The sequence below is a fragment of the Gymnogyps californianus genome, chromosome 15 (genome assembly GCF_018139145.2).
Source record: "Gymnogyps californianus isolate 813 chromosome 15, ASM1813914v2, whole genome shotgun sequence".
Classification (NCBI taxonomy): Eukaryota; Metazoa; Chordata; class Aves; order Accipitriformes; family Cathartidae; genus Gymnogyps; species Gymnogyps californianus.
This window is the reverse complement of record NC_059485.1, coordinates 13,872,578-13,897,424: the sequence shown is the minus strand read 5'-3', so window position 1 is coordinate 13,897,424 and position 24,847 is coordinate 13,872,578. Positions and strand designations below refer to the sequence as shown.

Sequence of the window (24,847 nt, the reverse complement as noted above, 5' to 3'; positions counted from 1 at the left end):
AAATAATTCTTTAGCACTAGAATTTGCTACCACTCAAGTTTCCTCTAAAGCAGCAGGTACAGCAAGACAGAGACATCAAATGCTTTACAACATAAATCACAGCCCACTCTAACTCTTCTTGTTGTGTAGTGTCTTCACAGCCCAGTTTAAGTTAGCTCCTTGCGTGAACCAAGATGTGCAAAGGATTTTCACAATCTGTTCAACTACCCTATTGATACCAAGTCACCATTTAGTAGTTTTGTGCTTGCAACAGTATCTTTTCAAAACAGATGAACCCCACTGGTTGGTTGTTAGGTTTTTTTAAAATCTCATACCAGTTTGCTGAAGAATAGCTCAAGAGCAGAGTCCTGTATTCTTTGTGGTATGTGAAAATTTTAGAGATTTTTAGTGGTCTAAAACAAAGTTAAATGAGACACTTTTTTTTTTAAATAGCTTATTTTGACACACACAATTAAACTAATTTTGCCTTCTTCCCACATCCCCAGTTCTTCACATACCACAATCTGTTCTACTTCTGTTGTACACAGCTATAACAGGGTGCTGGAGACTGCGACAGCTTCAGGAAGGCACAAGGCTGGGCTCTCTTTATTGTGACATGCCTCATATTGCATACAGGGAGGAAAAACCTGCAACTTATCGCAAAAATTTTACAGGGCAGGGATGAAGTACAGACTATGCACAAGACACTCTCCCTCCTTTTCCATGGTTCCAACTTGACACTTGTGTAACATGGGAAGATTTGCTACTGGGTGTAAGGAGGTTTGAGTAGCATATAGGGCAGCAGACAGCACCCATGGTCAGACCGCTATTCTCACACCACCCACAGGTGATGCAGAAGTGAAGCAGATATGTGACACATGCAGTGACACCCGAAACCAAAAGCACTGAAGTACGACACCAAGCCAGAAATCTGATCATGAAATTATGTGACAACGCGCACAGTATACAATAAATGTATTATTTCTGTACACGCAAAGCAGTCATTCACTCAGAAAGCTTTGCATGGCACCAGACAGTGTTGAATGATTCTTTTAAAAACCAGGTGAGCCCTGGTTGCTACCTTACTTAAAAAATGAAAGTTTCTTGATAACAACATGCAAGAGTATAAAGATTATACACTTCAATACAGAAAATTAACAAGTTTTGTCCACAACTGCCGGGGAGTTTTGACAGATTTCATTCTTCTTCCTTGCAAAATGGTTTTCTTTTCAAGTAGTTGTCCTACTTCTGATCCTGATCTTGGCAACACAGTTGATCTTATTTGTGTATGGACTGACAGCCCTCAGCATTCCCAATTATCTCTTGAAAGTAATAGCACTACAGCAGAAAACAGCTTCTTCTCTCCCCTATACCTGCAATGACCTTCGCATTACCCTGTGCTGTCAGCTTCCTCAGTAATGGAAGAGTTCAAAGGATTATTTTCTTCTCTTTTTCCCTACATGTAAGTGTAGCTAATCAGTAGTCTATCACCTACTTAAAAACTGTTCCCTACCCGTTTTACCTACTCACTGCCTGCTGACAGAGTAGAGAGCTGGTCTTCTATGACCAAGAGCCAGACAGGCTGCAACCAAAGGAGCTGTATGCTCTCAAAGTTGAGTCGCAGGCAGAATAAAAAAAAAAAATCCGTAACACAGTTAACAATTTAAAAATCAGTCTTGCATCACGTGTATCTCAAACCAGCTCGAGAATGCCTCCCTATTCACGATCAAGATCGGTACTTATGGGCTTAGTCTTAAGCTTCCAAAAAATGAGCTGACCATGTTTGCTTTCTGCCTCCTTTGATGCAGCTTTCAGAGCACTTCAGTACAAGGATGCAGCAGCGCTGCTACGGTGTCAGCTAAAAAAGGCAGCCCACGCAGCATCTGCAGATGCTTCAGAGAAAGTTTGCCTATATTTCTTGATTTCTTTTCAGGAAAGCCTGTGCATGAGAGCTCACCAGGGAAAGGTACTTTTCTCAGTAAAATATTTGAGCAATCACTAGTAACTACTCCACAAAAATGCAGCCTCATAACACAGGTCAATCCTAAAATAGAAGTTTCTTTAAAAATAGAAAACACAACCCCCCAAAATAACAACCTTCCTTTCCTTCCAGAAAGCCCCTATTTTTAGCAAGTGTAATCGATTAAAACATGAATTATATTAAAAAATGAAGTTTAAATAGTAAGTGTGATGAGTATTCTGAGCACATAAATAAATAAAACCTTTTGTCACCATCACAAACACGTCCACCAGTTTCCAATAAAAGACTGCAACTGGCAGCAGGATAATTTAGTAGTGACGGGCAAGTAAGACTTCTATAAATCCCTGAACTACAAATATGACACATGATCCTCAACACAAGGTAAAAAGAACAGATCCAGCTGACAATGCTTGGTGAAATTACATGCAACTGATTATATTTGCTACACGGAAAAGATTTATTCACTGATGAGATGAATGTCACATTTAGCACCTTGATACGACAGAGATCCTTCAAATCAGAGATCCAAATACAGAACATGATCCATTTTAAGACTGAAGTACATATTTAAGTGTTTATACCTTTGAGAAAAGCAGATTTCTTTATTCTCTTAGTAAATGTTGCTACCTTTAAAGTACATTGAGGTTATTAAAATATTCTGAACCTGAATTATTAATGGAGAAACTGGCTGAATATTCTATGAATATTTTAATAATGATCCAAATACAGCACGCAATACTAGCGTATGGCTAAGACTGATGCTTCTGAAAGCCTCCTAGCCTCTGCAATTCTTCACAGAAATGAGACTTCAGTAGGTAATTGCAAAACTGTGAGTTTATGCTTAGCTAGGGACCTTCTGTTTGAACTTTAACTTCTAAGAGAATTTATTCTATGTGCTGTTTTGAATACTGATGCACTTGCAAACAAAATTTGATCAGAACTTCTTTTTTATTATTTTTTTACTTTATTTGCAGAAGCTGCTATTCCAGCTCACAAAGCCTGGTTCATTAAGTCATTTTCTCTACAAAGCGTAGCACATTCCTTCAGCTGGTTCTTTTTAATTGCTAAGACATCATACATAGCAACAACAGGTTCTAGTCAAACCGCTTGGGAGAACACAGCCTTATCTGAAAGTCCTGTTGATGGTCCACTGCTGCCCCCATTACACGTTCTTCACAATGCCTGTGGTTAGTTGCCTAGCAAAGGGGATGAGAGCTGCACTTTTTTCCAATCTTATCAGTCATTTCTTTTTGTGCTAAGCAGGAAGAACAAAATCACCTCAAAAGTTTCTTCAGCTCAGAAATTCACCAGAAAGCTGGTTTCTATGATCCAGCTGGAAGCATCAACTTTTTATCTAACTCCTCACCTCTTTCACAGGAACCATTAAACTCATTAAGATTTTCACTGAAGAGGTATCTAAATTCTCTTCATGCATTCTTTATCAGCTCAGATTGATCCCACTTGCTATGAGTAACAGCAATGGAAAACAGAGCATATGTTTATCAAAGAGGCCAATGCCTCCCTCCATTTTTTCCTATCTTGTGAATCTTCAAGCTGTCCATTATACATGTACACCATGCTGCAAAGCAGGATAGCAAGACAACAAACAGCAAGAGAGCAATTGCACTGATGTTTAAATAATGCAACAGAAAGCAACTAATCTGATTTACAAGACTTGGAAAAGAGGCATCATCCACTTACATGATGCAAGTCTTTATGAATGTTTTTGCAATTATAACATTTTGCAATAACACTATTTTCTATCTGTGTCAATGCAGAGCTATAACAGCACCAAGATGTAGCCAGACACTCCTTATTCAAATATGATAATGAGGAACTATCAGAGTATTGCTTAATAATCACATTTTAACCCTGAAAGATGTCCCACAGCAGAGTGGATCAAAGCTCCTGACCACACTGAAAGTCCACAAAGACATGAGTACCACCACAAACACAGCAGCTTTCACAAGCCCTTTGCTGAATACCTTCAGATACTCCTTCTCCCTACCACGACACCTTCACACTGAGTTCTCTGAGAGGAGTCGAATATTTGGTAAATGACAGAAACTGTTTTACAGTAGCTTTTTGGTTAAAAACCCAATGTTATTCTGAATGAAGAGATGTACATCTGATTACTTGCCATCCTCGATATAGCCTGGGTTTCATCAGCTGCTTCTGCAGCTTAAGTCCCTTTTGCTTAATTTGTGCAAGTATATACAGACCAACTTCTGGACAAATTTTTGTACTAATTGACCAATGTGTTATCTACTGTTTGTATTGATAGCAAATGCTATCAGGCTTTCTACCTATAAACATCATTACTGAGAACAGAAGTTCAACAGAGCTGTCCTTGCCAGTTGGTGTCAACCCATGTGATATTCTCTTGCCACCCTCCAAATACCATGGCCCAATAAAGCCATTTAACATCTTTTATAACAGATAACTTGATTTTCATAAAAACAGAATTCCCTATTTCTGTCTCAGCTAGTTACTCTGAGCAAGAAATCAAAGCCCTCTGAATGAGATCAGGCAATCAGACAAAAAAATTCAGAGGCTAAGCAGACCTCATTTTTACTTTATTGAGAGAATCTGATCATAGGAAACATTATCTTTGCCAATGATACAGAGGCAATTCAACCATGAGATGCTTTTGTCCTGAATTTAAACCATATTCTCTTCACGGAACATTACTATTTTCTATCAGTATTCTATTATATGTTCCCTGAATACATGAAAGTAAGCACTTTTTTGACCTTTAACCTCAAACTTTGACTTTTCTCAAACAAAAATCACTCAACATTTTGCAAAAATCTAAATAAATGTTTAAGCCTAGTCCTGAATGTACTCTCACAAGACAGCATGAAATAAGGAATCAGAGGGGAATAAATCTCACTCATATTTTGTGTCCCTTCTCCCAATTCAATTTTTAGTTCTTCAAAATAACAGTAGACCCCCCCATATCCTCTCCTAAGAAAAGAAATATCACTGTACATTTTCCTCATTAAACATAACAGACTTAAGTGAATTACAAACTCATTATCTTTCTTTAAATAAGCCCAGACACATCTACTTAAAAATTATTTGATCTTCTGTAACAGAAGAAACTGTACACCCATATTTTCATTTAATAGACCAACAAAAAGATTTCAAAATGTTTCAAAGTGTCCCCTTTTATTAACAAGACATGAATACATACTTCTTCCTTTGCATTTGCAAGTAAAAGGGCATCAGAGTTGAGGGGAAAAAAAAAAAAAATGTTCCTTTACAGAATAGTTACCACTGACTTACCATACAAAGACAAAAACTGATCACAGCTGCCACCTGACAAGAGAGCAGGACAGATAAGGATTCTAAACGTCCTGAAGGAATTGCTTAACTGCCAAAATTACTATTCAGCAAAGCACCAGCTGCAGTATGTTTAAAGGGACATATCACAAAATATAACAATGGACAGTATCACTTTCGGCAATTTTTAAATGAGTACCTAGAAAGAGTAAGAGAGAAAAATCCCAAACCCTCAGATGCCTAATCCTATTGTATAGCTATGTTAAAAGGATGCCTATACAGAAAACCAGCAGTCATAACTACAGAGGGTTTCATTTTTTAATGAGCTGCAGTTCAGAGGACACAGGTAAAACATGGACCATTTTGTCCTCCAAAATCATAGAAGTAAAAAAGCCAAACTACATGTTTTTATCAAATATTTACTTACCATCTTCCATGTCTTCTTCAGTGTTGTTATGTCCATCAGCCATTGCTACATTCCCATTAATGACAGGATTTTGAGTAATTCTTGGAGGATCATCTGTATCTCCAGCTAACACAGAAAAAAAATATAAAAATTCATCAGCTATATTAACACTCCTGTCTCAGATAGTGCTTATGAGACACACAAATTGCACACTTTCATGCAAAACAGTATCTACTTAAATTATAGCACAACAATTGTACTGGTATGTGTCTGACTGTAAAATTCCTCAAATAGATGAATACTTATGGACGAAGCAAAAAGTCCGCGTTAATGCAGAATACAAATACAAAGAACATAAATTGATTCTTAAGTTTCCAAATGGCCTTATAGTCAGCATCTCATAATCAAGTCTCACTAAATAAAAATGAACTTTTAAATTACTTTTTCTGGCGTTCCACATTTTTATACAGAAACAAGTTTCTAATAGCAGACTGTCTAAATTAACAATTTACTTTAAGACTTCTTCAGTGTTACTGCTTTTTTAAAAAAAAAACCAAAACCTAAACATTTAATCAAATGGAATGGTAAGATTTAAATCTTACTTGGGAAAAATTGGAAAGGAAATCCTTTACCATCTCAGGAACATTTTAGAGGTAACATTTTCCAGTTTCTAGCCATCACTGCTGTTAAGTTTTGCTACAGTAACTGTTTAAAACATATGTAAACACCAGTAAAACAAGAGAGATGAAACTACTCCATGAACTAAAACCCTACTATTTTAAAGATGCATTGCTTTGATTGAACAAGCATCTTCCTGATTTATCCAGCAACTGAACAACGCCTCCTTCCATTGCTTGTGCATCAAAAGCCGATGGATCATTTCAGCATGATTACAGGGATGCGGATATATTCTTCAAAAAACTGTTTTTTTAATCATCAAACTGTAAAACCTATAACCCCTTGGACAAGCACTACTTAAGAGACACTCTTTAAAGTGTCTGGTAAGTTTGTCTTTGCTATACCAGTCCTGCTATTAACTTGTATATTCTACCACACCACAAAACCCGCAAAGTCACTGATTTCTGTAACTAAAAACAGTTTTATACCCAAAAGCTACACATAAGTTATTGACTGCATGGGTAGCCAGGGATGCGGGTAACCTGTCCGACAGGAAGGAAACGGTTCCCGAGGGGAACACCCCGAGCTCAGCCGCGGCGCTCCCCGGCAGCGCCCCAGCCCGCCCCTGCCCTCGCCCCGTCAGCACCCTGGACAGAGCCGCCCTCGCCTCCGGGCCGGGCCCGGCCCGGCGGGGGCTGAGCCGAACTCCCCACCCGTGTTCGTGCTCCCCACCCGCACGCGCGGGGGTGTTTGCGGATAAGGATGTCTGGCTGTTTGCAAGAACGGCTGAGAAGAGCCGAACCAGCTAGCCTAGACGCTCGTCTCCTGTCTGAATGCAGCTGAATTTCTCCTGTATGGAGAAAGGGACAAACACGTGCGACAAGAAGGACGAGCTATGGCAATCACTGCGTGATAGTCACTGGAGTCTTTTAAAAGCCAGGGAACTAAGGCCAAAGCTACGGTAAGCCACGTGAGAAGTGAAGTGGGATCAGTCACCAGTTGCTTCACAGTCCTCCCTCTCCTCACAGCCATGTTGAGGTGTGCGCAACACGTTTTTGCAGCCTCATTCCAATTCACAGTACACAAGAAAAGATAACTTTCACAACCGGCATTCCTATTCTGATTATTTAGTCTTCTAGTAAATCCACAGAACTAATAACCTCTGCCTGAGCACGAACAGAAACAGATCAGGTTAGAGACTTACTTCTGGATTAAAGCTGCAAAAGATCATAAACTTAATGCTCAAACACAGCTTTCGGAAGCTTACTAGGATGCAGCAAATCTCGCTGAGGCACAAGTGAAATGTATATGCTGAAACATACAGTATGCAGCACCCACAATAAAGTGCACACCTTTCTCATTTCTCATTATTGGTACGAAAGCAAAATCAAGTATGATTTAAAGTTTCGCTTTTATTAGAAGACAGTCTGCAGAAGATTGGCTCCTGAGCGATACAGCTGCAGAGGCCCCCACTAGCAGCTATCAGCACTAGCAACGCTGCAGCGCGGTAGAACAGCAAGTTAAAATAAACATAACTACAGCAAAATTAAGGAGGGGACAAGTTTAAACTGCTGCAACTCAAAAACAGGAAAAGGGACAGAAAGAAGAGTAAGAAGGAAAGATCACCAAGTTTATTTCCACTGCGTGCCTTTTTTTTTTTTTTTCTCCTTTCTTTTTAATCTTTTAGCAACAGCATGGTGAGAGTCTAACAAGGAAGCTGTCCTCTGGGTCACTTCTCTCCTATTTGAAAGCATACAGCATGCCTACAGCAATGCAACAATTGCTTACAATAAATTAATACTAGGATTTTTTATTATTGTTTTAAAGTTATCATCAAGGCAACTTAGTATCTAGAAACAAACTGAATAGTCAGTTCTTCACTAAAAGCTCATCCAAAATATACTTTTAACAGAGGATTTAAATGTTGATACCATATTTTATGGGGAAAGACCTGTCCTTAACTAAGGAAACACAGAGCTTTCTATGAGATACTGCTCTACATTCCTCAACAGTATGAACAGTTAGCAGAGAGGAGGGAGAAAATGCAGAAGAGATCACAGCAAAAGGCATCAACTTAAACGATAAAGAGGCAGCTTCTGAGAGATACTATTTAGTGATAAGATAAACTGAACCATGATGTAGGCCACTGCTGCTTTTTCTGACATATATTGACACATTTTGCAACATAGCTTTCAGATATGGAACCCAGATAACACTAGTGAATGTTTTGGGCTTCTGTGAATAAAGGAAATCTTTAACTTCTAATAAAATCCAACTATTACAGTAAATACTTTGCACAAACAAAACACAGTCCTTGTTCAACAGATTTACTAGCAAGTAGTATGACAACATTTATTTTCCACTATAGCATTGAAAACCAGTAATTTGTGTTTTCCTCCACTGTTCTTAAAAGCTCATAGGAAAGAACTGTCAAATCATACCAAGATTTAATTACGAAACATGTTTTCCTTCGCCTCAAGCAGAACGATGCCAAAGACTTATTCAATTATACAATACAGGATTAAGAAATAGAAAAAATACCTGTCCACACTGGCCAGGAAAACCTTCCTACTAAACATACTACTTAATACACTGCTGTCTTTAATGCATCTTAAACCACAGTGCATAAACATCACCCCAGTGATGTCATCTGTCAGTTCCTAGACCAGAATACCCAGTTTTAATCATATCCTTGGAATAAAGATGCAGTCTATTAATCAACGAAAAGTTAACATAAGCCACATAAATTAAGAAAGTATTATTACAAAGCATGAAGTGACCTTATGAATAAGGAATGTTTTTAACTCTTGAAATACAGTACTGCAAAATATTAAATAAATATAGCTTTCAATACCAGAATTTTAGACACTGTCAGACTGTTTGGTGAAGAGCACTTAAGTTGTTTTCTACCTCCCCAAAATGCAACACGTACAACTTTGTAGCAATGCTTTCATTACAAAAAGGAATGCAAGGCAACATGAAGAAGTGTGATGACCGTTTCTTCTAAAACATTTAACAGTTTTCTATCTACCCATGCCACTGCATTACAAACAAACAATACAGCTTGAAGTGTTTAAAGGGTGTCTCTGCAGTTTGGAGGTTAGGACACCTTCCAAGAAGAGGCATTTCAGATATTAGTGAGTTTGAGGAAAACAAGAGCTTTCACTTATTTACTGAAAGATCATGAATGCTGAAATGAAATCAAGTCTAAAAATTGACGTATGCCACTGGAAAGAAACTGGAGCATGACAATATAGTTTGGGAAGTTAGTAAGAAGTGTCAGTCACCTACTGGATCATATATAAATGACTCTGCAGGTGTACACTTCTCATTGCTCATTAACTAAGCCTGTCACCGAAGTGTTGAGATGAAAGCCTGAAAGCAAAATGGTTATTGCAACTGATGCGGGGGGCGGGGGGAAGACAAAGTTCTCTGAAACCACAATCTTGCCATGGGATGCCAGACCTTATGGAAAGTATTAAAAAAAAAGTCTCCTTGTTATGGACTATGACCTCAACATTATCATACTCAAATACTCGCACTGTTAAGTAATCAGAACAAAAATAGCAGCAATGATTAAAAAAGACTGTACTCGAAAAAAGCTGTTCAGATGGATTCAGCTGGTTTAATAAGATGAACTCAATGTCACTGAAAGAGATATTGCTCTGTTGTTCTACTGTTCACAATAATTCAAATCTACAGGGAAGGAATCTCAAAGTTTGCTATATTTTTTTCCTATTATAAGAAAGCAGAAAAGATTTTGTCAAGATCATGTGGCTTTTGGCACAACATAAGTCATGTTACAAGACAGGAGTACTGCAGAATTTCATCTCTCTCCAAGATGTAGGATACGTTGCAGCAAACACGTGCTTGCAGTCACATGTGGACAAAAGCTACAGAATGACTCCACTATCGCAGCAATTTAATTATGGCAGAATACGGCTACTACTTTAACAACGATGACAGCGAGCTACTATTTCATAGGTTTCAGTCATGACTCATATCACACCATATATTCAAATTTTGAAAGATTATCTATAATGTTTGTCATTAGCTTTTGGATCTGGCAGCCACAGAGGAGAAACTGAAGCAGCCTCCCTAGCAGGTTATGAAACATTTCTGTTTCCTTTTGAGGTTAAAAAGACCACAATGAAGGAGTAATAATGATACTAAAAACTTGCTTACAATTTATCACGCACAACCGCCTCACAATGGAAATCACTAGTACCAAGTACTTTTACATGTCACTACAGGCAGTTTGCATAGACCTCCATGCAGAAATTCCACGGCTATCCCAGAAACTATGAGGGAGTTGCACTAACAGTAGGGTTAGCAGGCCAAAGAGAAGTCAAACAGTCATTCACTGCTGACAGCAGCTTGAAGACTTTGACACTCCAAACTTCATATCCAGGGTTCTGCCTTTGGGGGGGTGGGGGGCTGAAAACACAAGACACAAGACTTTCTCCCCTGCTGCTGGACTAAATGGACATTCCAGAATCAAAACCTTCTTAGAAGTTTTTAAAAGGGCTTTTAATAATTTTTAAAAAATATAAATAGAACTGTATGTATAGATATGATAAATTGGGGGGGTTGGGGGTGGAGGGGTGTGAATTCCAATAGATGAGTGAAGCTGCAGTAAACACTGAGAAAAGGGACTTAGCAAAAAATATAAGGTAGTAGGAGATAAGAATAAAGTCAGGCTATGTAAATCTCACTGAAAAATGAGCAAAGGTAGTCTTGTAGCACTCAAATTACATTGGCATCAAAGGACATCAATGGCATGCTGAACACGCAGTCCAGGTCCAGCTTTGAACCTCAGTGTCAGAACTCACTGGACCACCTGAAAGTGGAGGAACGACCCCCTGGGGCAGCCCCGCTGAGCTGCTGGTCCTCAGCGCTCACTGCGTAACCCCTCTTCAATTGTGGAACATACTATAAGCTCTTAAAAAGAGTTTTTAAAAAAATATTTTTAAATACATCAGTATTTTAAATACTTCAAATAAACCCCTAAACGTTTACTTCTTCAGTGCATAATTCAGAATGTCAGTCTCACATGGACAATACCACACACACACACACAAAATAAAGTTTTAAGAAATCACCATTGCTAGAAATTGAAATCACTGAATTTTTTTTCATTATAAGTGCTATATTAAATATCACCTCTTTTACCACCAAATTGACCTTTGCTATTGTAACTATTGGGCAGCATATCAAAATACATAATTGAAAAATTCCTAAAGCAAGCAGTAAATGCAGTGCTTTCTGAAGCAGTTACCGAACTGCGGTGGTGCAAAGAGGACACTGATGAGACTCATTCAGAAAACCTTAAAGCAAGAATATTACTTCTTGAAAGCAAACAGGAAACAGAATAATGTGAAGAAGATGAAGAATAAATACCTGCCTTTAACTGGAAAAAACTATGTGAACAGGTTACTTACAACTCTCTGTAGCAGAGTCCCCAAACCATGCCTGTAAGCGGTCTGCAGGTAGTCTATTGAACCAGTGGAACTGGTTTTTGCGTCACTATACTAACAGCTCACAAGAAAACCTGTGGGCTCCAGTGACTTGCTTCTCCAAAAGTCTGGAAACCATTGCTACGAAAGCCAGATTAATAGCCATTACTCCCAGTAGGCAGGGTTTAAAAACAAAAAACAAAAACAACCACACACACCAAAATTAGCCAAACATGTTCCCAACTCTATGATCTGAATGAAATTAACTTACAACAGTCAATCTTTAAACAACTAGAAGTGTTCAAAGCAAAAATTTCCCCTCACTTGCTCTGAAAGAACTCAGCCTTTCAAAAGTAAGAGAAACTATTTGGCCTCTAATCCCTACCTGCAGTTAGAATACAAACAGCACTTACTGCACAAAGGGACTCTGTAGAAAAGGATTTAAATGAAAAGTGTTCTACACAGTTTCATTTTTTCAAGACAGTCCTAGGTTGCTGTAATGAAAATCTGAAAAGGTATCAACCAATTTCTGTAGTGTGGCTGCCTTCCAAAAGGCATCCAAAAATAAAGCAATCCACCTAAAACATTTTTAAAGGATAAAACAGTAACAGAGATGGAGATTAATTTGGCCAGTAGAATGGGAGGAGGGGAAAGGGAGGTACATAAATCCCCAAGACCCTACGGACTGATGCCAAGGTGTAGATAACTGCTGCCACAGACGTTTCCATGACTTGTGAAAATCATGCAATTTGCCTTTACAGCTAGAAGTTAATTCTCACATTAGCAAATGGTGGGTAATTTGCTTTTGTTTCATTTATTATTCTTCTTCCTTCATGGTCCATTGCTTTTTCATTACTTGATCCAGTGTCAAAAGGTATATCTAGCAATGTAAACCTCTAAACAAGAAAGCTATGACAGACAATGACTAAGTCTTAAGCGGAAAAGGCTTCTAGAGAAGTATCACAAGGCAAGAGGCAAGCTTACAGATTAAGGGAGAAAGGTGTTATGCGCACAGGAAGTGAAATGACTTGTACCTAGGGAGACGAGGTTTAAAGGTCTTCAATGCTTTGAAAATTTGCCTTAGCAAATTTCGAAAGAAAGAAAGAAAGAATAAATGAAAGTAGAAAGGACATTTATTTACTAAAGAGCAAGTAGCAAACATTAGATCTTAAAAAAAACCCAGAAACAGTATTATACAGAAGTCTCTTACCCTCTAATTGTCATCTGAAACAAATAATTATTGCATTATTGACTGTGAATTGCAAATCCCCCACAGAAGGAGATGATGCTACACAAGACAGTAAATGAAGAAGAAAACATTACTGGGATGGGACAACTTCCTGAAAGCAGACTCATCATCTCTGCCATGCCTACAAAATATTTAGCAATGACTAGACAGACAGTAATGCTACAGCCACCACTTATTACACTGATCAATCATTATACTGCTGTTGCCTTATATTCCAACCATTATGTCTGCCTGTCCAAAGACAGCATTTTGATAAAACATAGGATAGCAAGACCGGCTTTAAATTGCGCCAATGTACCTAATGAATCAAAAAAAAAAGATCATATTAATAGGTTACATGACTATCCTATTCTTAGATAAAACGAAGAAGTTATTATTCTAAGAAGCTCCTGAACTCTAAACAACATGCATGAAAGATACCAGTCTGTAAGGTAAAGAGTATCTGAAACTTCATCCTACTGAGAAAGTTATCTTGATTTGAAAATAAAAGGGAGGTACAATATAACTTTGTGGATAGAAAAATAGCTGAGAACAAATAGCCTACACAGAACCTGCTCTATAAACTAGGCAATTTGCTGCAGCAACTCATTTATCTGTTTATCTTTGAAGAGAGAAGCAGTCTCATGGCACTTTACAAAACAAAATTTTAAGTCTTAAAAATGTGATTAACTTCTTATAGACATGCATAAAGCACTTAGGGTACTATCAATGCAATTACTCAGTGGACCAAAAGCTGCCATTCAAGAAGTCACCCTGAAAAATTTACTAAAACAAACAGTGACTAAATTACTGCCTGCTTTCAGCAGTTTAACTCATTGCTTTATGAATAATTCAGTGTTAAATGAAAGACTGCATGAACCAGAGTTCAGTTTGGACACTAACAACAGGCCTGTAATTATCCAACATATTTACAACTTTATACTCTTGCCGAAGGAGTTCATATAGACAGCGTTCTCATTTTAAGAAGTTTTTCATACACTTTTTAAGCTCCAGATGTTTAATAACTTGGGGTAGACAGCAGCACCAGCATGAGTTTTTCTTCAGTACAATGATGTCATTTATCAGAAAGATACCAACATGCCTGTCTCACTAACCTGACTTTACCCATTCTACAGTGCCACAACCCCTTGGCAGTCATCAGGGCAAGAGAAGGTCTGCTGAAAAATCTTTCATAGTTCCTTTTCTTAGTCTGATGAGCTTTGTTAGCTTAGGTTACACTTCTAGAAGTCTATCAGATCAGGAAGAAAGGGAGGAAGACTGCTTCTGGCTCCCATATAATACTCAAAAATCAGTAACTAGAACAGTTGACAAGACAAATTATTTTCTTCCACGACAACGAAAGGCTGAAACATCAGAAGTGTCATGACCTATTATGGCAACAGCTACTGGACTTGCACTACCTTCTCTTTGCTGTATCTAGAGCAGCAAGGCTATAGAAGCAACTACCCTAACTCGTTACGTCTTGTCTCTGCACATTCCAGAGATGGTAGTATGATTACATCTTTGCTGAAGACAAGGCACTCGGTCCCAACCTACTGAACACACCCTAAACAATATGTTTTTCCAGTATCACACCCCTCTTTATGTTTTACTGCTTTACTGAGTAATGGACTTATCTCTTGCAACAACAAACGCTAAGCTCTTCGGCAATCACCACTAGAAAGGCTGAAAAACTACTCAAAAAAAAAAAGAACTTCTGACACAGGGAAGAAAAGGATACATTCTCAACTGGAGCCAGGGCAGTCCAAGCATCACAGAGCACTTATGTTTATACATGACATTATACTCAGCATGCTATAGTGCTGTGATCACATTCTTGGTGTTTTAAAAAAGACCATTAAATAGCAATTAAAATGAGTTTATTTGGATAATAATATGAGCACGTTATGGGATTGGTGATTATGCTCCCATTAGCACCTCCCTCTTTCCTTGTGAAAGTATAGAAAAGCATACACCTTCACCACCTGGACCAGTATAATTTTTAGTAGTCAGTCAGCTACACACATTTTCAGAACTCACTTCTGTATCATTTTGCATGAGTACAGTCCACAGCTTCAGAAAGTTTTGGGGTATATCTATTAAAGTAAATACTATGACTGAATGCTTGCTATATACTTAGGCAGCAAAAAGGTTTTGCACGTTTAACAGTAACATAAAATGTTGCCTTACATGGGTTAGTATGATTACATAAATCACTTGCCCAAACTAGCTCTGGAGGTAGACTGATTCTGTGTAGTTACTTTGTTACAAAGTCAAAATATTCTTTCCCATTACTTCAGATTCTGCAATTCTATTTGAGAATGGATTCATACTTACAGCAAATGCTAATCACACTGCTCACTCCTGAACTCAGTCTTGAAGTATGCTGAGCTCTGCTCACCCTAGCAGTAGCATGGAAAGGTAGCATGAATATACTACATCTTCTTTCTTTCCTAATACTGACATGGTTTTTTAAACTGTTGAAACACTGTTGATCCATCCATGTTAGAGTTTAAATGCAAAAATAGTTTCCTAGCAAAGAACAACAATGGATAATAATACGGATTTTGCACTGCAATTAATTTTACAGACACTAGGAGGAAAAAAAATTAACTTTTAGCCTCATACCTTAATTTGCCTTTAAACAGGACAGATCACTCCGAGCTAGAGAAACTGTGCAATGTGCACATCAGCGACCTCATACCTAGGATATAACACCTTCACGATTTCTTCCTGTTATTTTCAGTAATGCTTTTAAAGGTCTTCCTTTACCATTGGAGATTTGCTAACGCTGACCTTGTTTTGCCTCTTCTTCTTTATGCTTTCTGCTGTGCAGAGAAATGGACAGATATGTAAAGCAGGTTCACAGGAATCTGACTTAGTGGTTACAGGTAGCTAGTAATTCTGAGACTGAGGCTTTTGAGAGAAGAGGGAAAGGCAAACAAATCGGATTCGGAAAGATAACGTTTAAAACTCTTACACAATTGTGAAAAAGAAAGCAAGCAGAGTTAATGGTATTTCCTTCTCATTTGACAACACAAACAAGCTTAAATCCAGGCTTCTTTGCTGAACAGTAAAGGAGTCTAAATCAAATATGCTCACAAGAAATTACTCCTTTTAGGCTAAGTATGCAACTACTAAACTTGTTTTAAAGGTGGCTATTATAGCAAAGCAGCATGAAATCACAAGCCAAATCATCTACAGACTTGATCTGGTAGTCCTATGGCGAATCTAGAAAAATGCAAAAACGTCCTTAGGTACACAGACAGTGGTGATCTACGCCATGCCACATGATGCATACACTGCTCAGTTGGGATGCACAACTGGAAGATCTTGGGACTTCCTAAGCACAGTACCTGAACTGTGATCAAGAACACATATTGTTCTTGAAGCGGTGCTTCTATAAAGAAGAACTACTATGGGCTCTACTTAGCACAATGCACTGAATACTACAACAATCTGAATTAGAATATGGAAGCAGAAAGATACTGTTTATAAGGAAGAACAGTAAATAAAGCCTGTCGTGTTCTGGTTTGACTTCTTCATATAATACACTAACAGGTTAAGAATGAGGACAGAGAAAACAGACTAGATATATTCACTTCAGAGAAAAGGTGATTAGAGGGGGGTACGGGATATGCCAGACAAATATTCTGAATAGCATGGAGGAGGAAAAAACCCAACCAACCAACCAACCAACAACCCACCAGAGGACAATCATTTTCTATTACTTACAATACAAGGGGCTTTACATGAAATTACCAGAAGGCAAGTTTAAAGGAAAAAACCAAAATCCTTCTTCATGCCGCATGTGAAACTTCTGAAAGCTATGAAACATTTTGTCAGAAGACGCTGTGGAGGCCAAGACACCTTCCCAGCTCCCTCTGGCTCAAAGGCAGTGGCACTAGTGCAAAACAGGAGGTCCACAAAGCACAGTACGAAGGTTCGACACCAGCCAACAAAGGAAGCCATGGCAGGCTGAAGGGAACAGGAATGGGGACACTGCTGTAGGGCACCCTCCTAGGTCCCCATCTCATGGCCCTGGGATTTCCTGATCTGTGGACGGTGTCTTTGCATTTCAAAATGCCCTATGAGTATGTGCCCCCACTTTTCAAACCAGCAGACATTACTAGTATCTACAACATCCCAGCAAGGAGTGCCACAGTTTAACTATGTTATACAAAATAACTCTTTTTCTTTTTGTTTTCAACCTGCCCTCTGATATTTACATTCTATGTTCTCTGGGCATTACATTGCTTCTGTTTCACCTTCTCCTGCCACTTGTGCTTTCCAGACTTTTAGCACATTTTTCCTGTTATCCACCACACTAGGGCCAGACAGCCGCTTCCTAGTCTACTTAGTCATTACTGCTACAGCAGCCATTTGATACCTTTTATGATCTTTATTTTCCTCATTATAACTTCTTCACTTCTCCTATACCTTTTTAAAATGGAGGAGGAAAGCAAGGCTGTTAACCAGGCTGCACTCAGTGTTCGAGATGCAGAAGCACAGTGAACTTATACAAAGCATGTATTATTCCCCATTCACTTCCGAAGGCAAAGCAATGAATGGAAGAAGATTCCATCAGGAGCGGTGAAAAGGCACGGAGGCAGCCTGGCCAGGCTCAGACACCCTCGGGGTGAGCACAGCAGGGAAGGGAACTCGCCATACCTCCCCCGCCCCGAAGTTTAACATAAGCATCTGCTACTGACAGACCTCAAGACACAAGAGACCAGGTTAAACAATTTTTGCTCAATCCAGGGTGGCTAATCTTATGCAAATACGCAGGGTTTCCATAAGAAGCTTTTGAACATTCATACTGAAAAACCTGTTACCAGCCTAAAGTTTACAAGAAATAGAATCCAAGATTCCTGACTCAGAACACAGTTTTGCACTGTCTATAAACTTTACTGTAGAAAAAAAAAAAAAAGCAGCCTATCACAGCAGTGTTTAGCACTTTGCATTCAAAATAAGAAGCATGACCCAAGTCATGCTTCTCTTCCACTTCAAGAAAAACAATCCCAGTTGCCGAGAAGCATCCAGGCGGTGTGGGGCAGTGCACAGGATCAGCCCCGGGCTCCCCACCCAGCCCTACACCCACGGGTGACGGCTTCGCCTCCCAGCCCAGCGTCGGTGCTTCTGACAGTTTCCTCCTCGTTTGAGCCTGCCGCACGAGGAACTGCATCACAGATTAGCGGCTGCAGTAGTAGGGCACAGAGCTGAATCAATTAGCGTGGGTCTGCCCAGTGCTGATAAATCCTAACCTCATGTCAGGGTCGCTTTTACAAGTCTAGATTACCTGTGGGGAAAACGACAACAACAATTAAACCATTCAAGGTTTGGTTTGGTTTTTTTTTGTTAAGTCCTCTATGTGAACTGATACACATGCACACGTGCACGTCGTGCTAACAGAGGAACATTTACTGTTTCCTCCCAGCGATATAAGGAGAACCGCTGGCAATGTCATTATTTTCTACTGAAATTCAGTTTTCGCTGTGTTTATTAACATATACATTTCAAGCATAATGGTAAACTATGACTTTAAGAGATTCCTACTACCAAAAAAAAAAAAATCTACACTTCGGGTTAATTTTACCATTTGTTTTCACTGTAATTAACAAGAAGTAATTATGCTCTCATCTAAAATTAACAACTGTGGAATGAGCAAAACAAAAAACATTCCTTTTTCAAATGGGATGTTTTACAATAAGCTGGACAAGAAGCTGCTTTTTTGTTCTCTAAGACACAGATTTCAGAGTTTTCTATTCTCCACCAGTTTCCCAAATTCCTGAAAGACATGGTTCCCAGGAGTTTTTGAGGTTGTTACTTAATAAGCTCAATTTTCCAACCTCGCCTGTTAGTATTGTTCCATGTTCTACAAAAACTTCACTGAGCCAAAGAGGACCAGCAGAGAACGACCTTATGTGGGAGGAGTGCCTAGCTGGGACCGTGGACTTGGTGATGTCCCTGGCTTTGAATAGGCAAAAGGCTCAGGGCTGGTGCCCCAGGAAGGAGGGGCTGTGGGGTGGTTTACCCCATCCCACTCCTGTTTGGCACAGAAATCCCCTTCCCTGCATCAGAAGTGTCCCCATTTTGACCAGAGTCTCCACGAAGATTTTGGGGTCTGGACACTCCCAAGAAACTACAGCCATTAAATTTCTGGCCAGCCTTAATTTACTGAATGATCTGCCAGGCGGCCTTCTCCTACTTCGTAGCACGAACACTACCAATCACTAAAATAATTTAAAAAGCCTTAACAGAGGACTGAACCAAGAGTCTTCCTCAGTCTTTACAACAGAATCATTAGGTCCCAAAGCACTTTAGGCTTTCTTCAGCATTCACTTTTAAATAAGATTTAACCTTTATTTTCCCTTTCCATTCTGACAGCAACCTTTTTACCCCCAAGTGTTAATGCAGGGAAATAATTATTCAGGCTCTGAGAAAGAGCTGATTATTGTTGTAAAATGTTCTGAAGATCAGCTTCTCTTTACTGCTCTGAAGATGTAAGTTACTGTACTGAAAACACCCAAATGTTAGCAGATGCCAAAATTAGCACTAAACTGGGCTATTTAATACTGTCTACATGAAGAACAACTTTCTTCAGACAAATAACACAGCTGAAAAACTGTTTTATATAGAAAACACAGAATGTCGGGTGTTAGCTTCCATTATTTACCAAGGAATTCTTAAAAGAATGCAGAATGGGAATTTTATAATCCTCAGTTAAGCACTCCACTGACAATTTTATCACTTTTTTGTCAGCAATTTTAAGTCACTTTTTTTTTTTTTTAAAAGTTTTCTTTTGTTTTCATTTAAGAAGTGACAAATAAAAGCTTTTCCTGTTTAACTATTCAGTGTTCAATAGGCAACCAGTTGTTCTGGTGCCAGAAACGCTGCCATGGGACCATGTAGCCAAGTTTGCATATTACTTAAGCAAACACAATCAGAAATGAAGTTACACTTTGTGTTCTAGAGAAAACAATATACATATTAAAAAAGGCACAACCATACACACATTGTGAGGTTAGCTTTCTTTTTTAATTCCTAATACAAATACACTGAAATCAACGAGGCAAAGAAACTACCGTGTACTCCTCCACACCCACATTAGCTGAGAACAGCTAAATTCCGATCTCCAAAATCAAGCTATTTGGAATACAAACAAGAACAAAAAAAAAAAAAAAAATCTACTGATAAACACTGGAACACCTGTAAAGCAGCAATCATTTTTAAAACTGTTCTTTATCACAGACAGAGCTTCTTGAACCATGTACATGATACGGTAACATTTGCAGCTGCAAACTTCAAAACTATGTGGTTTATGCAAATCACGCAAACAACTATTTTAGAAACAGAAATTTGAGAGACATTCAAGAAATGAGACCTTGCACCTATGTAATTTAGATTTCATGTTGCAGTGCAACCAAGTGGATGAAGGGTGGAGGGATGATGCTTCAGATGGAGTTTATTTTATATGCTGGAGCTCTTGCATATTTCAGCACTCTCATTAATGCCCTGATATGTCACCACCCCAAATAACCACCCAAATTAGTTTTTCCCTGAAAAGGCAGACAAAACAAGTTGCTCAAATTCTTCTCCTTTTTCTTTGGAAAGACAGTTACCTCACATGTAGCAGCAGTTATAACTAGCACATTTTTGAGCAAAAATACATTCTGAAGAGGAAGTTGTACTTCACTGCTCACGTTTGTTGTATATTTACTTTCTTATTTATTACATATTACATTTTATTTTTTGTTTCATGAGCCAAATCCTCAGACAGTATTTCAATAGCTTTCTGGTCAACTATTCTTAGAGCATAAAGGCAACAAAACAGACTTGAAAATGTGTTTTAGAACAGCTGACTACTGCGTGTCACCCAGTGAATTACATCTTTCTTATGCTCTGCAAAACACCCTAATTCCACAAATACACTCCCCATCTCAATACTCTATTCTTTCTGGCAAATCTTCCCAACGACTTCTATTTTTGCTCCATTGCTAGCGCCACTCATCTGAAGCAAATTTTGAGGACTTCCAAATTAATTACTGCCTTCCTGCTTTGCCTCTGGCTAGAAGCTGGTATAAACATCACCACCAAATTAAGCTGTATCTCAAATTCCTTATTCTATTGACGATGAATGATCCTTCCTTTGTCTCATGAAAATGGTAAGTCCCTTAAGTTTTCTCTCCACCCTTTACTTTTCTCTCTAATAATGTAGCATTTGTGGCCTGTCTCGTCATCAGCCACTACAAACTCACACACAGCTGGGACAGAAACCCTTACTACGCACACTTCTTTTGCTCTAGCTAGTCCATTTACATTTCCTGCTATAACTTTTATCCCACAAATGCTCTCAGTGTTTTGAGCATACCCCTGGAGCATGCAAAAGTAGATTTTTTTGTCAGTCCTCCCCACTACTGGGTCCTCATCTCATTTCCTCTCTTTTTCCTGGACTACTTTTCCATGACTTTAAAACTGCTAACAGTTTTCCTCGGAGGAGGGTGAGCATGGGACAGTGCATGGCAGTGGATCACAGGGGAGGAGAGAGAAATAAATCCAAACATAGAAGTACACCACAAACTGTCTAGAATATAATTCCTCGCACTTTCTCAGCTCCAGCCCTTTTTCACCAAAACAAAAAAAAAAATTTCAATTAAGAATCCATAAAGATGTTTCTCCTTTCAGAAGCAGAGAGGATACAATTTAAGAGATCTTGCTTAAGAAATAAAAGTACATACAAAAAAAAGTATCTGCAACTAGTGTGCATTATTTGAAGGTTTCTCATCTAAAAGTCACTATTTTTTTAATACCTCGAACTGACAGAATTGAAGCAGAGAGCTCCAATTTAAATGTCATTACAGTCAGGTCTGACCCAAACCTGAAACGAGCTCCAGATGTTACTGGTCAAAGTCAGAATAAGACCAGGATTTAAGAATTACTAGAGACGGTAATAATTGAACTGCAACTGTTATGCATGCAGGAATACCGTTCCCTTTCTGAAAGCAGAAACTTTCTTACAGAAAAAAAGGGAAACACATGCCATGCCATGCCTTTGCAATAAAGAATAAGAAGAGATATAAAAGACAACAAAAACAAAAACAAAACAGACCGGAACTGAAAAGAGAATGGTTATTTTGCTGGAGGTTATCAGGGAGGAGAAGCTGCGCTCTGGGACACAGCACTCAGACCAGCAAAAGAACCAAACCAACCCTTTGATACAATATTCAGTTATTTCACCTACAAAAACCAGGTGCCTACAAGTAAGTGGCAATGTGTTGTGTTTATCAGGGTGGCAACACAACACTGGAATACTTTTAACAGCTAAGCTACACAAAAGGAAATTTATCTGTGCACATGTAACAGGAGAGTCTTTACCTGTTTAAGCTTGTTCACAAACCCCATCAGACACAATACATTGTCTAGATTTTTACCTAGCAGATATACTTCCCCCCCACACACTACATCCTTTGACCATAAAAATGTTAAAATAAAGAAATAAACATACACGTTTTGATTTGCTCTAATTCATATGGCCAAATTCAGCTATTTTAACGTCCCTGTGGATGTTTTACTATTGATGCATTTTCAGCACACTTTTTAAGATCAAAGAAACCCCACAAGACCAAAGAGAGAGACACAGACAAGGGACAGGGTGAGTAGATGTCTGTCTCACTTTGGCTTGGACAGTCAGGGTAAACAAGAGACTTAGCTAAACATCCCAGATGATAATCTGTGGGATGCTAGAGATCTCTGGGATTTTATTAGAGAACTTCTATCAAGCTGTAGGATCTCCTCATACTCCCCTTCTCAAGGCAAGGCCCTGGGACTTAACCCATGTGCACCTGTATGGCAGGAGAGAGGAAGTCCGTCGCAAGGACCAGACCGCATGCACAGAAGAAATATCACACCCACTACTGTTGGGTTGCACAATCCAAGACAAAGAAGTGTTCCTTCATTGCACAAACTACTGCAAATGCCACTCTCTCTCTCTCCTTTGAAAATTAAAATATTTGCTTCAAAGTATTGACACAGAATAAATGACCCCAGAACAAAAGAGAAACACCTTTCAATGTATCTTACAGGCACCTGGTTTTAGCTTTTACTATTGCTTCTGCCATCATAACCTGCCTAATAGATGCAGTCTTCACATCCAGATTTGTTTTTAAAGTTTCAGGCAGGGGGGGGGGAAGTATTTTCTTTTCTTTATTTTCTGCAAATGCTATTAGCAACCAACTCCATGGATTTCATAAGCAAACAAAAAGGCTATAAATGTAAGAATTTCAATGCCAACAGTGCTTATTCCCTATAACTCAATACAATCCAGCATTCTTGAAGTCCGAGCACACTTCAAACCCCTGCAACCTTGCTTTTCAGGCACAGTGACTCTGAACTCACCCTGCTGAGCTGTACAGGGAACATCCACTTGAATGCTGAGCTCCAGCTACTGGGGAAAAGGAAAGGTTATTCCAGATTCACCACTAAATGCACCCCCCATCCATTTGCACACATGCAAACTAAAACTCAAGACACTGGTGTTCAAAGCACTCTGGAAGAATTATAGCATCCCTCTACAGTTGAAGTTAAGAACCTGCATTAAGTGACAAACTCCTGTTACATGACAGCATTGTCTGTGCTGCATTAATTGCATGTTACAACTACTGCTCTAGGGATAGGTTTATACCTTATTTTCCCATTCAATTTTTTTTAATGTACAAATATGAAATATTTTTTAGAGGAATGGCATTTTGAGCGTAAAAAAGCCTGCTGGACATGCACAGTTTCCATGTGATTTCTGTCATCAATTTTAACAAGTATGCAAAAAGGCAAAAGATCGGATCAAGCAAGATACAGCTTTCTCACTTTCTGTTCTGCAAGTGAAGAATAAAATCAGAAACAAGAGTATTGGTATTATTTACAGTATTTAGTATTATTTTACTATTACAGATACTATTATTGTAACGGTTGATTTACATGAATACTTCATCTGGGATCAAAGAAATTACCCCTACACTTTAATTCATATACTAGTGTACTTGGTTTGGCCAGATCTCAGACCAAGATCTATCTAGCAGCAATCCAAGTGCCAGCAATATGGTTTCTCAACACCCAACAACCAGAATCTCTGCTTATGCAGGTTCACAACCCTCATGATGCTTTATCTTAAGGCGGAAACAGAAAAGAAAAACAGCAGACAAGAAGCATGAGCTCTAGGTCATTACGGATTTTCAAGACTAGATTGCATTTTTGAGTTTTGTTTAGATACAGAGAGGATCAGTGGAAACCATGGCATGTACATGGTGTACACAGAAGAGCTGTTATTGCCAGTGGTATACACTGCTATCTGCACTGGTGCTTTTTAAACTTCTTACAATGGTAACATGCATTTCAATACAGCTCCAACAGCTTAACTCCAATCCTTATATTTGATTATCGTTGCTTGAAAAACACATCTGAAAGAACTGGTAGAGCTCTGTGGAAAGGAGAACATATTTCTCATCATGACAAGTGGCATAGCTACAGCAGTTTGTATTTTCTCCCAAATCTTACAACAGAGCAAGTGGTTAAACAATCTGGGTAGGTCATAAACCAAATTATTCAGGTATGTCCAGGTAACGAACTACCATTAAAATATCATCTTAAAATAGCTTTTGCTGCTGATGAATATCACAGGGACAGTCCAAATTTCTCTGCAGATCCAGGAGGCAGCTGCATACATTCAACCACGACACAGGACTTACAGTTACAAATCTCAGTGAGTGAATTTACGCAGGAGATAAGTATGGTATGTTGAGGAAAGCGTTCCAGCTCCCAGAAAATTCATGCCCACCTCAATATAACCAAGTATACAGCTATCTTTTGAATATAAACTGAACTTCTGAAGTTAACATATACCA

General features: G+C 38.7%; 1 protein-coding gene across 1 annotated transcript in view; it reads right to left on the bottom strand.

Moving 5' to 3' along the window:
• Window positions 1-24,847, bottom strand: part of USP7 (ubiquitin specific peptidase 7) — a 77,775-nt gene that overhangs the window by 39,398 nt on the left and 13,530 nt on the right. The window contains exon 2 of the mRNA XM_050905662.1: window positions 5,673-5,777. Within this exon, the coding sequence (XP_050761619.1) occupies window positions 5,673-5,777 (105 nt within the window). The remainder of the gene's footprint in view (window positions 1-5,672; window positions 5,778-24,847) is intronic.